Source organism: Rhipicephalus sanguineus, chromosome 1, assembly GCF_013339695.2.
Source record: "Rhipicephalus sanguineus isolate Rsan-2018 chromosome 1, BIME_Rsan_1.4, whole genome shotgun sequence".
Taxonomy (NCBI): Eukaryota; Metazoa; Arthropoda; class Arachnida; order Ixodida; family Ixodidae; genus Rhipicephalus; species Rhipicephalus sanguineus.
In genome coordinates, this window is record NC_051176.1 from 204,436,871 (window position 1) to 204,449,713 (window position 12,843).

The 12,843-nt window shown below is 48.7% G+C and overlaps 1 protein-coding gene across 1 annotated transcript in view; it reads left to right on the top strand.

Annotated features, from left to right (window-relative positions):
• Nucleotides 1-429: 429 nt before the first annotated feature.
• Nucleotides 430-12,843, top strand: part of LOC119405940 (nose resistant to fluoxetine protein 6) — a 36,820-nt gene continuing 24,406 nt past the window's right edge. The window contains exon 1 of the mRNA XM_037672767.2: nt 430-1,031. Coding sequence (XP_037528695.1) covers nt 704-1,031 — 328 coding nt within the window. The 5' untranslated portion in view covers nt 430-703. The remainder of the gene's footprint in view (nt 1,032-12,843) is intronic.

Genomic DNA, 12,843 nt, shown 5'->3' on the forward strand with positions numbered 1-12,843 from the left:
TGCGTCAGCCCGGAAACAGATGCGGCCCGACGTCATCGTTGGCGATCTCTGTTCGGTCACACGTCTGTAACAATCGCACCGAGGTCAGATGTCAGGTTTCACTCTTTGCGTATTTTGTTTCACGCGAACTGTTTTTGCACCGCCCGCTGGACGGGAACTCCGGCGGCCGGAGTCGAAGGCTGTCGACCAGGAGGCGGCAATTACACGTGAGCCGCGTCGGGGCGAACGAGGGGGCGTCGGCAGTGGGCACACCTTCCCTTTCCTCTCTATCCTCCTGCCTCCTCGCGCCAATCTCGTGCACGGACTCGGTGCGCGGAGAGACTCGCCGTGAGGCCATTGACGTAAAAACACGCGGGCGCCCTCTCCACTGACACACGTTGAGTGCGAGGGGGGGAGGGGTAGGTGAGTATACCTCCTTCACGGCCACAAAGACCCACCGCGACCAAGGCTGATTTCCATACGCCGACCGGAGGCACACACGCACATCATAGTGGGCCACCGGAAACTTAACCGGGCGCGAGCTTTTAGAGACCGCGGTGCCATCCCGATCCGCACAGAGAGACGCCGCGCTCCAAAGGAGACTGTTGCTTCCGACGCTCTCCTTTCGATCGGCTGCTTTCCCATCTCGAGAGCTACCGCCGTACTTGACGCGACAGCTTCGCGTAGACAAGCGACTGTCGTGCCGGCTTCACTCTGTGATACCATGGCGCGGGCGCCGGGCCGAACCATGTTCGTTCTCCTACTGGGAGCGACAGTGTTGCTCTCCAGCATCCCCCAGACCGCTGTCGCACTCAACGCCACTGACGAAACGCTCACGACACTCGCTAGTGTCATCGATATGGTCACGACAACCCAGGCACCAGAGCCCAACATGCTGGAGCGCCTGCGCAAGACTGTTCGCGATCGCCTGGACGCTTCTTACGACAGCATGGCTGAACGGTTCCTATCCGCCAAAATGTCATCGCAGTGCGCCTTCAAACTACTCAAGTTCGTCCACGGCTTGAGGAACTTCGAGCCATGGACGCTACGAAGTGAGTACTGCCCTATTGTCCCTCTTCCTCTCATTCGGATTTTTTGTCGCTTGTTTGTTCCGTATAATAGACACGTTACTACGTTTAGCCTTGAATGTTCCTCACTTTCACTTTCATCTTACAAACGATGTTGGAAAGCCGGAGTTATGAATTTTACCATGCTCTTAGAGCGAAAATGAAGCTTCACATTTTGCTTTGTAGCCTGTGTGCGTAAAGGGCGAGCTCAAGTCCGTCCTTTGGTGCACGCGCTACTTGGAAAGATACGCACATTGGTCTACACTGCAGCTCCCGCTGCTATAGCACTTCCTTGTCTATCGAATGTGTTTGTTTATGCGGACTGTCACTCCATAGACATGGAGCACATAATAAATGCGCGGAACGAGTCTAACAGCTTGACAATTTCTATTTGGCGAGCGACGGCGACAACTTCAGGATTCCGCACCGCTATAGTGCGCCTGTTACTAACATCTGCGCGGCGAATAATTCGATCTGTTGTTCTTCCTTTGTTTGCGTACGCTGGAGAGTGGGAGGCGCCAGATGAGACATCGACTGTACGCGTGTACCTTCGTTGTGGTAGCGCTCGCCTGAAAGGTTGCGACACGGCGTCGTACACAAATCGCCAGCTGCGTGGAATCCCAGACGCTTCGTCGCTTAATCAGGCGCCAGACGAACGGGCGCGCCGAGGAGAGACACTCCAGGGAAGCCCGCCGCACTCGTTCGGGCCGGAAAACACCGGCAGCTGGCTGCGGAGAATCCCGCGCGGCGCGTTCATTGATCACTGACAAGCGTTACACAATATCCACGCGGCGTGCTTAGAGTGACGGGCGCCCTCTGCAGTGCCCAGGTGTGTTTCAGCGCTCGGCGCAAGTAGCAGCGATAGCGGAGGTTAACCGCTGCTCACAGACAACGGGTGCAAGGGCGCCCGGAGCGAAGCCTTCCGGCACCGCCCGCAACACGCGCCCTTGCGGCCTTCGCGGCCGATTGAACAAACACACGCGACAAGCTGGATGAAAGCAAGAATAGAAAATAACGTGGGAGCCGTCAATCAAGAAAAACCCGGCGGTGACTGACATGGGTGAGACACAGACAGGTTTTCGATACCCATGAAGACAACAGCATCACTGAACGGAGGATACAGCTTCGATAGCTACTCACCAACCGGCACAGCTTGATGAGGGGGTTGTGGGTTTGCTTCTTGGTAATGACAAGTAGCTTTTTTTTGACGTCGAGGGCCTGACGAAATCTCGTCTGCTCTCTATGAAACATCGGGGAAAACTTTGAAAGACGCCGACCAAGGTGAAAACAAATTTACTGACGTTTCGGCTCCCACTCGGGAGCCTTGTTCACAAAACGTCAGTAAACTTATTTTCACCTTGGTCGGCGTCTTTCACAGTTTTCACTAAGTAGTTTCTCTCGTCCACTTGCGTTTTCCTTTGTTCCATAATTACTAGGTTTAAATTACAAACTACTAATAACGCCCTATGCTTTCCTTACCTTCATCACCTGCTGGTTTCGTATGGCTGCGTCTTCACTGTTTACTATAGCGCTAAACGTAATAAAAGCGTGCATTCGAAGCTGAATTGACGGCTTGTCGATGATATGGGGGCGAACCATCTTTTTATTCAAACATCTCTGTCAAGAAATTGGACAGCGCCACGTGTACCGCTCTTCTCTGTTTGCATTTTTTTTCCTTGAGCACGTCTCACAGAATTCGTTTTCAGTGAAGTATTGATTGTCCGGTTCGGTCAAAGCTGCACAAAGCTGCATAGGATTGGTATCTTTAGAGGCGTAATCGAATATGCATGTTTACCGACACATATTTCATTACACATTTATCTAGTTGCCAGGCACCAATAGAACTTGTGACCTCAAGGTGGAACTTTGCGGAGGAGAAAACAAAAGAGAAACAAAACAAAAGTACATGGCTTAGAGGCTAAGTTTATGTATGCATAAAGCCAACCTACTCTTCTATCTCTTCATTACACATTGTATTCTTCTTATGGAGACACAGTGGTCCATGCACTGTATCGCTGGGGAATTAGCAGTATGCGGTTAGTATTGTCGAGTTCGGTCATGCACGATTGCGCAGTACCCACTGTCTACAGCACCTCTCTTGGTAAAGCTGTACGAGTGGCATTTTTAGAGGACTAGTTTCTTCGCGACGTGTTCTCTTTTTGAGGAGAGCAGACGAAAACAAAACGCATTCCATAACTACGGACAACAGCTCTTCGGCTCCCACGTCTTTCCGTTATAGTGACGCCAACGTGCCTTTATATACGTAACGAATGAGGCATTAAACGCTTACTTTTCTGCACCGCTTACAGTGTTACGTGGAAATAATTGCTACGTACTAGAGAAGGCGTTATACAAGAAAATAATGCGTTTTACGCGTGCTTTCTTGCAAAGCCTTTCGCAAAGTGACCCTTTGATATACCCCCCTATTCACTGCCACCACTTCAAGAGAAGATAAGAAAAAAATGTCGAAATATGAGCCCTTACCTTTCATACATTCGGGATATCGCGAGTACCGAGTGAGGCTCATCATGTCGCCAAACAGCAACTTCTGCCAGCGCGCTACACGCGTGGGAAAGGAGGTGCACTTGCAAAGCATCATAACATAAAGCGCAAGTAACCTGCTACGAGGGCGAAGCATATTTCCTGATAGTGGCGCAAAAATGAAAGCGCATTAGCTAAGCATTTCCGAGCTGATGTTGTAGCGATCGTAAGCTCCGCAATGTCCAGTCATGTAACGAGCAGGACGCGCTACAAAGTGCGGGATAATTTATATCACCAGTGTATGCACACGACCGGAAAGAAATGCAATTTGTTCACGCGATTTGGATGAGGCTCAAAAATACATTTTTCAGAGTGCTTGTATTAAGCACGGCCACATATCACAACCGTATGCATGGAAACTGTCCGCCAACTCAAGGCATATCTTTTCCCCGAGAGGAAGTCAGCCGGACGTGATCACCATCATGGCGATTTGCATTGACTGCGGTCACGCGAAACCAATCGCTATGCCTAAAACGTTGCAAGGCGCATTTGTTCAGCAGTCAAATTTTAATGGTTTGGAAGCGAACGCCGCTACAGCTACAAAACAAAGATCACTGAACATGATTCACCCTTCCAGCTACGGTAAGGCATTCAGCAAGTGCCCCACTTTGAGATTTCTTTCCAGAATATAAGGATGCGTATTGTGGGCCTGCCCGGGGGGTGCACCAGCAACCTGGTTAACAAATGTAGAAGCAGATTTTCTGCACTCGGGTAATCCTTGGATGGTCTAACACGTTGAATAAAAAATGAGCTTGTATAGGCATGTCTTTTTCCCGAAGCAAAAAAGGGGGCCCTTTATTTCTTGAGGCAAAATTTCATTGGACTTACTAATTTCGTTTAATACGGAAGACTGGATTTAAAAAAAACAGTCCGTTTCGTAACCGCGCTCTACTTAATGCCGCAACGATCTGTAGGTGCGCATCGTGACCGACTTTTGTGGCTTAATGGTGTCACTTCGCAAGTAAATACTGAATCGACAAAGCCGTATATCAAAATGTTTCGTCCTTCAAGGTTCGCCCTTCAATGCGCGCACGTACTTACGTCTGGGTTGAAGGTCGGTCTTCGGAAGTGCCAAGTACAGAAGAGAAAAGTGAGCTGTCATAACTGAACGTGCTCTGCTTCATGCGCGTTGCCTGGACACGTAACGTACGTGGTATTGTAAGGAAGCGAATGAGAAATTTGCAAATTTAAGCGGCCGAAATTAGGTCTTCATTCTAAAAGAGGTTTACGTCTGCATTAACGCATATGAAATAACATCGTGTGCGCGACGAAGTCGTTGTGCGCTAAATGATAAACCGCGAAAAATTTCTCATATAAGCCACAAAAGAAGAGCTATGGGCCCACAGAACTAGATAAGCAACCTGTGGAAGCACATGGGGACCAAGGTTTTGTGAGATAGGAAGGAAAGAACGAAAAGAAGCACATAATGTGTGCGCGTACGTGGGGAAGCGCGCAGCAACAATCATATTGTGTAACTTAGTGTGTACGTCCTTAAGATAGCTAAAGACAGCGCAGAATAAAACGGCACTAGAAAGACGAGCTCTGCGCCCCGTTTCGTCTTTCTTGGCTCGTTTTTTTCCGCACTGTTTTTAGCTACGAACTGGTACCAACTAGCTCAACTCTTTTAAATTACGCCCTTAAAAAGTGTAGCGACCTATTAAAGCTGCCTGTGGACATGTCGGTATTGAGCGAGTTGGTCATTATCCTTTCCATTGACGAGAGTGGCTTTTGCAAGCCTAGTGCGGTCAAGAACGTTTTCGCAAACTGCAGCGAGCTTAGTCACAAAGAAGGTGCGTGACTATCCCATCATCATGCCAGAAATAAACGTGCCTGCTCGACAAGGAGGTGTCTCTATTAGGGTTGTACCCCGCAGTCAACAGCTGCCCGTGTCCGTTCACAGACTCCGTGCTGCTGCCCACAAAGCCACCTCCGTAATCACAATCCATATTTCAAGGCAATGGACCGAGAGCAGCCGTTCACTGCAAGTCGGTCAAAACGATCGTGTTGTTTCGCATCGTTCACGCTTCGCGAACAGGTCGCTCAAGGACAACAGTAAAGACTGCTTTCGTTACATCGATGTCTTACATTTGCTGGACTAAGGCCGCGAGGCGCTCGAAGTAGCGGGTTGCCTGAATATGTAAGGCCAGAAAGACTGCCGTAGCCGTCCAGAAAGTATTTGCTGCTGAACAGTAGCAGCATTCGGAAGCACATTAGCTAAGCATGCGGTTGCGCTTAGTCGGTGGGTGCTCTCTCTTTCTCAAGGAGAGTGACTCCACTTGCTTCGCATGCGCTATGCTGCTTTGAAGGGGCGAGCAGAACAGCCCTTTCATGGGCCCCAGTTTCTCTGAATTCTCCATAAATACTTAAAGGGTGCATCTTCCCCGCCGTGCACATTGAAGCGGGTCGGTGTCGCTTTCAGATAGAGCTTCATGCACGACGCGATGCGGCAAAAGCCCGAGGCTCTTGATGTGGTTTACGCAGCGCTCGCAGAATGAACGAAGGACGAACACACGAGAACAGGCGCTGACTGTAAGCTGAATTTCATTAGGAAAAAACAAGAACGAAACGAGGCCCTAATCAGTAACACGTGAGTACCTCCTGATTAGAACGCTCCTGTGAGAAAGAAACAACAAAAAACATGTTTCGCGCATCATGCAGACTCATCTTACTGTAACCCACGTGCCGCTCAAAAATTGATACTCTTTGTCCCATGGACGATCGAGAGTTGACTGCCGTGGGCACGGCCACTCGTGGAATGCTTGGGCAAGAAGGGTCGCCCGACAGAGGCGTCTAACCTGTTCTTTTTTCTTCTTTATTAACGTCTAACCTGTTATCGGCGAACGCGCGCGTCTGGGAGCAGCCTTGCTCGCGCCCCCAGTCGCCGACGAAGGGTCCCACCGGAGGCATAACCGGCGGCTGCCCGCCTCAGCGCAGTGTGGTACTGTTGCTGCAAGCTGGCCTTGAACGCCGGTCGCGTGCCGCCGAAGAAACGCAGCTGATGCATCGGACCCGATGATCGCTCCAGAGGCGAAAGCCCATTTCTCGAACGAGGGCAGCGGTGAAGGTTGCCGGGCGGCGAAAACACGGAAGCCTGGCCTCGGGAGAGCGGAAGCTGCCGAGCCGTTGAGGCGCCCTAGACACAATGGACAGCGATGCTGCCACGAGGGTTCGGAAGTCACGGAGGGAATAATGCAAATGCGTTGCCACGGGCCGACCAGGCCGCCACGCCAGCTGCCCCTTTTAGCGGGGGGAGGATGTATTGTGAAGAAGACAACTCGAACAGCGGCTGACGCGGATCGGCCCGTCTCGAGAATGGGTTCGCTCGTTCCAAAAGAAAATGCTCCGACGAAGGTCGCTTTAATTAACGACCTTGAAGTATCCCCGCTCTGTCAGCGCTTGCTACGCGATGCGGATCGTGTACTCACGTGACGCAATGCGGATGCGGCGCGAATGCTGCTGGAGATACGCAGCGCCTCCAGCCTCCGCTGGGCTAATTTAGAAACGGGTCGGTTTTTCATAAACAGTAGCCGGCTCTGTACATGGCCGCACGTGGGCTGTACATTCCAGCTCGCCTTTGGTTGCACACGAGCGGATGAAACCTGCTGCGCAATGAACGATGGTGTCCGGGCTACGTACACACAACATTTCCTGCTCAAGCGAGCATAAAATAACAACCGATGAAATAAGAAGAAAAGGCAATCCAACACCACCGGAACATTGTGCAGGCACGGGAATGAGAACTAACCACCCGAAGCGCTTCAATTATCCGGGCGCTTTGATTTTAAGGAAGCCGACGCAGCAAGATATGTTCATGCGCTGGAGAACACGGTTTGACGGGATGTGAACGAGCGTCATTGCCTCTGACATGCTATAGGTCTTCCTAGCCAGAGCAGAAAAATAATCGCACAGTTCCTTTTGCCTGAATAACAGTAAGTTACCTGTGCATGGAGCGTATCAGCGTTTAAAGTAACTATCTCATTAGGAACCGTTAGTTGTAGGAGCATTGCGCGTGTTCCGCGAACAGCCAGCGCAGTAAACGCCGGTTTTTACAAGAAACAGGTGCGAACGATTGCTTAGCTCTGCTGTCCTTGTGGCGGTCCCAAGACCAACTCGCGCCTCTGCCCGCTTTCGGTCGGTGACTGCCATCCAACCCTACATTGAAACCGGGGAAAAGATGGGCCTAACCACTTAAAAGTGTGTCTATTTATTACTTTACGACTGAAAAAGATAGTGTTAGCAAAAATAGATGAAACCTATTTGTGCGTAGATCCGTGAGTTTTAATGTATCCGGACTCTTGAGGAAGAAGTAGCGTGTTGGATTCACTGCGTCCTGACTATAGTATATGGCAGCGCGTTGAGGCTCTGATGCTTATAAGAAGCTTCCGGTCATAAGGTTTTTTTCTCTGTATAACGCTCCTCTCATGAGTCATGACACACACCGTCGTATCGCGCGTGATTTTTCTCAACGACAACAAGGACTAACTGACGTCACAAAACCAAGTCGGTCATCTTTAAATTAGTGCAGCTATTATGGGCACTCCTCTCTCTACATATCTCAATTGTAATACGTGGCCAGCCGCGCACGAACACCGCTGACCCTGGTCCTATTGTGCCGTGGCGCGAGACGCCCTTCTTACGCAGCGCGAGCCTGAACACCGTAAACGGTCAAAATAGTGTGCACTGACTCCATGTTTCCGGTAAACAACAAGAGGTGCTTTGTGCACAAGGGCAAGTGGAATATGGCTGCATGATGAGCTTTTGCGTACGTAGCTCCTCTGGGTATCAAGCTGGTAATATAGAATCTTATGCAGTTGAAAATAACCAGGAGTCTCACACTACTGAAGGAGTAGTAATAATATCCTTATTGGATATTGGATTGCGCAACACAGGCGAGAAACGAGAGAGAAACACACACACCGAGGCTCTTCTGTCTTGCGCAATCCAAAATTCAATCACACTGAACCAACACACCCAATTATCGACGCTAGTAAACACACACAAGCGTCCTGCGCTTGTGTGTGTGTATGTGTCCCTGTTGTCCGGTCTTCACCGCGCAGTTTAAAACCATTTTGAAGCCATGAACCGACTAGCCCAACAACATGCCTTGCTAATAAATAATATCGTGGCTTTCGCATGCAGAACTACAGGCTTTTTAAAATCAAATTCATAACGACACTGCGAATGAGAGATAGGACATGTGACAAAAGAAGTGTCCTTGCCCGCCCATGAAAGAAGAATCACACGAATAAACATTATGTCCCATTCTCTGACTCAACTTTTCTTTGTTTCCTTTTCTTCGCTGAAAGTCATACAGTGCGTACATTATAGATGCGGAGGTCTTGCAATTATTTAAAAATACACCTATTTCAAAGTACCTGAAACAAAACGACCTCGTTACGTGTGTTCTTTTTGCAATTGCAGCGTAAAGTTCATCGCTCTGTGGGTTCTCACATAAAGGTGCAAAAATAGACTCATTGTACAAAAGGCGGCCGCAAGAGCGTTAATTCCCTACTTAAAACTCTCTCTCTCTTTCTTGTACAGTATATGTAAGTAGCACGTCAGTTGAGCAGTTATGTAGCTCGTCAGTTATGTGACTTCGACCCTAATTACAGCCGACTACTTGGCGTCCTCGCATACGTTCTCAATAATGACCGAGGTGTGTTTACTGAGACTTTTTTATACTCCTTTATCGGAAACAATGTAAACTCAAAAGGATACACTGGAAGAATAACATTTGACCCGGGGTGCGCGCGATGAATTATTTATGGATCCTTTGTTACCGCAGAACAATAGGTGGCGCCGTTCGTTAAACTCGCCTTTCCGTGAAATATTTACGAACGGAGGAGCCCTCACGCTGGTCTCACTGGTGCGACGAGCAAAACAAAGCTTTGCGCAATAGTCACGCCTCACTCTCGTTCGAAGAGAACACCAAACAGCGGCGTCGCTTTTCTTTGCGCTTGTTTTGCTATTTCTCACTCTGGCAATCTAACTATAGTGGCCGACAACCTTTGAGGCGCAGTGAAAGACGATGCTGCCGCGATGCGCACCAATCAGCGCGAACAAAAACAGCTGCTTTACGTAAGAAAAAGAAAGAAAGAGAAAAAAAAAGAAGTAAGGCAGCTGCACGAACGGCGCTTTAGAAATGTGAGCTAAGTGCGTTGTTCCGTTGTCCTATCCTTCTGAGCACTTACAACCGTTATTAAGTTTTCATGACAGAGAGGAAGAGACAGAGATGTACTTGGAATAGCAAAATAAAGAAGGGAAAGATAGGGCAATCACAGGAAGTCTTACCGCATCATTTTCTTTATCACGTTGCGTCACAGAAATACGTCAGGGAAAGCAAAAAAACAAAAACAACCTTGACGGCGTTACCAGCGCAGAAGCATCTGCTGACTGTAAAGATATTATTGTTAACGGACTAGAACGAGCTGCAGTGTCATTGGGTCCCACGTTGGAGATACAGCAACGCAAACTGCGACTTTCACTGCTTTCTCCCTTTGCCTCGCCTTGTTACCTTCGCATTTGCAAAGCATCCCACAGAGCTGCTTATCATGCGAACAAATCTGGAGGTCTTATACGCACCGCGTATCGAAAAAACGTATTGCTAACGGTGCTCGTATGACCTCGAGTTCGACCGCATTCAGCTACAGTGAGATCTAAACAGATGCCTTTCTTTTAACGCACGTGTGACGGGCTGCTATAACGCTACGCATAAAGTTTTGATCGCAGATAAAGTTTTGTCGATGGTGAATAGCTTTGTTACCTTGCCGCACGTGCCGCCATTGATTCCGAGTGAGGCCATACTGACTACCAGTTGCGTTATGTTACACCAAACTGTGTATATACGTTGTACGAATTGTTCCAGCCAACTTGCATGACAGCGCTTACGTGACCGCGAATCTATGATGGCCTAAAGGTTTACGCTTAAGAGCCGAATTGACAAGCGCCGTAACAGCGGCTGCGCATATGTAATGCAGTGAAGCGAAACTCGATCCTTCGATCGCGGAGCCCGATACGACGAGCTGAAGTCAGCGAGTAGAAAGCGCTCGCCTATATATAGCCACTGTTTTCTCAAAACCGCCGGAAGATCTGACGTTTCGCTACCCTTCAGTAAAACCGGCTGCTTCAGCGTAATAAACGCGACACAAACAACCCACCTTCGTCTGCTGACCTTCCGACAACCATTAGGTTCAGTTGGTCGCGTTGCGAAGAATGCACGCCACTGTCACAAACTCGGACGGAAGGTTAAGCTGTACAAAACCAAAAAGAAAAGCGATAAAGAAATGCAGTTCAGGCATTTCGGCACCGACGAATGACCGTTCCAAGGCAAAATAAAGAGAACGAAAGGGAAAAAGAAAGAAAGATATTCGTTTCCCCTCCCGCGCAGAGTGCTCGCTGTTGCCGACCTTGTTTGGCAGGGTTCGGCGGAACCAGTTCACGAGCTGGTGGTGGAATTAACTGAGTTGCCGCACGACCAGATTTGAGAGCAAAATGCTTTCGCTTTTCTCATCTGATATGATACGTGGAGAAATTGAAGAAATACAATGAAATAAATAAGCAGAACAAGCTAAAAATGCACATACATTTCTACTTAGCGTGAGGGTGTGGCCACGAAATAAGCAAACAAGCGCTCTCATAGCCTTGGCGACATTTCTTCATATTTATATAGACCGAATAAAACCACCTCTAAATATACTGTCCAAAATGAATATGTATTTCTTCCTTTGCGTGTTTTTGCACATCTACACATTTTAAATCTGTTTTAGCAAAGCTCCTCTTGTGGTATTTTTTTCCCGTCTTGAGCTGCGCTAAAAAAAAAAAAAACATAGCTCTGGGATTTATAAACAGAAGGTGAACCAGCAAGGACCGTAGGAAAAGATGCAATAGTGTTCACCAATCTAAAGAAAAATACTGAATGGGGACGCTTGTTTACATCTCTGCTAATGAAGATGGGCGACTCATTTCTATATGAAAAGATTCTTTTTTTCCTCAATATTGCACCGTCGTATATATTCTACTGAATTGCTGCGGTGCCCTCGTCTTTAAATCAATGTAGTTTCCATCACTTTTTATACAGTGTAGTTACCAGCGAGACATAACGAAAACAAAATTGTGGACACGCGGATCGCGAAGCGGCGTACACGGTGTGGCGAACACTGGCGGTGTAGGTGCAGAAAAGGCAATAACGAAACGCCCTTTGCTTTCTCCTTTTCTTTGCACGTATACACCGCAGAGACTTCGTCTCGATGAAGAGGCGCGGCAAGGGAGAAAAAAACAACCGCGCGTCCGCTTCTTTTACCACACGTGCAACTGCTTTCGCCTCAATGAAGAGACAATGGGATAACATTCCAATCGCAACGGGGAATGGTATGATTGGCGGAGCGCATTGAAACTCGGCAGCTTACTGTATGCCTTCTTCATTTATGTTCATTGTCATCAGTGACGACTTATCTCCCTCTCTAATTTACGCTGGCTCATGCTAGTAAGCCGGCACCTATCGGTATGGATGTGCACGTATCAGTGCGAACAAAAGAGCCTCGCATGATCCGCTCGCGTTCTCCTCTATACCCTACGACATATAATACTAATGGAGTCATATGACCCCCTCTCCCTTTTTAACCTACCGTCAACCAGGTAGCTCCTTCCTAGGAAGATTGTAAAATAAACAAACAAACAAACGTAGCTCCTTAGTAACTGAAGGCAACATAGTTATAGCCGCAAACATGTCTATTGACGTGCTTGCTTTGGTAATGTCTGTGTAAATCTCTAGGCCGGGTACCGAGCAATGGACTCTTTCGTTCTGTTTTTCGCCATATTCGTTGCTATGAAGTGATTCAGGCAGAACGTGGCTCGCCTCTATAGGACATTTATCCAAATGAAACTTTGCGACAAAGGGTTTCGGCATCGCTTTATTGCAGTGGTGCAAATGAGATCCCATGCGCGTTGTGACAGCCCCAAAAGTCGGACGCTACTGGCTTGTCGCTCTCCGTGCATACGTTAGGAGCCGCCACAGTCGCGCGCTGCCTCCAGCGCCAAAGCGGCCACGGCAGCAGATTTGGCGGGATAAGGGAGCAGACGACGCAGGCAGCGGCAAGCCACTGCGCCGTGCTTTGATGCTTCGCTTGAGGCGTTTTCTTTCCCGTTTGCTTCCAAAAGACGTCAAATTGTTAGCAGCTGTCCGAGAACGTAGCGTTAGCGCGTGTGCTTCTTTTCGCCAGACCTCGTGTTTCCTCAGGCGAACGCGGCAACATAAAAT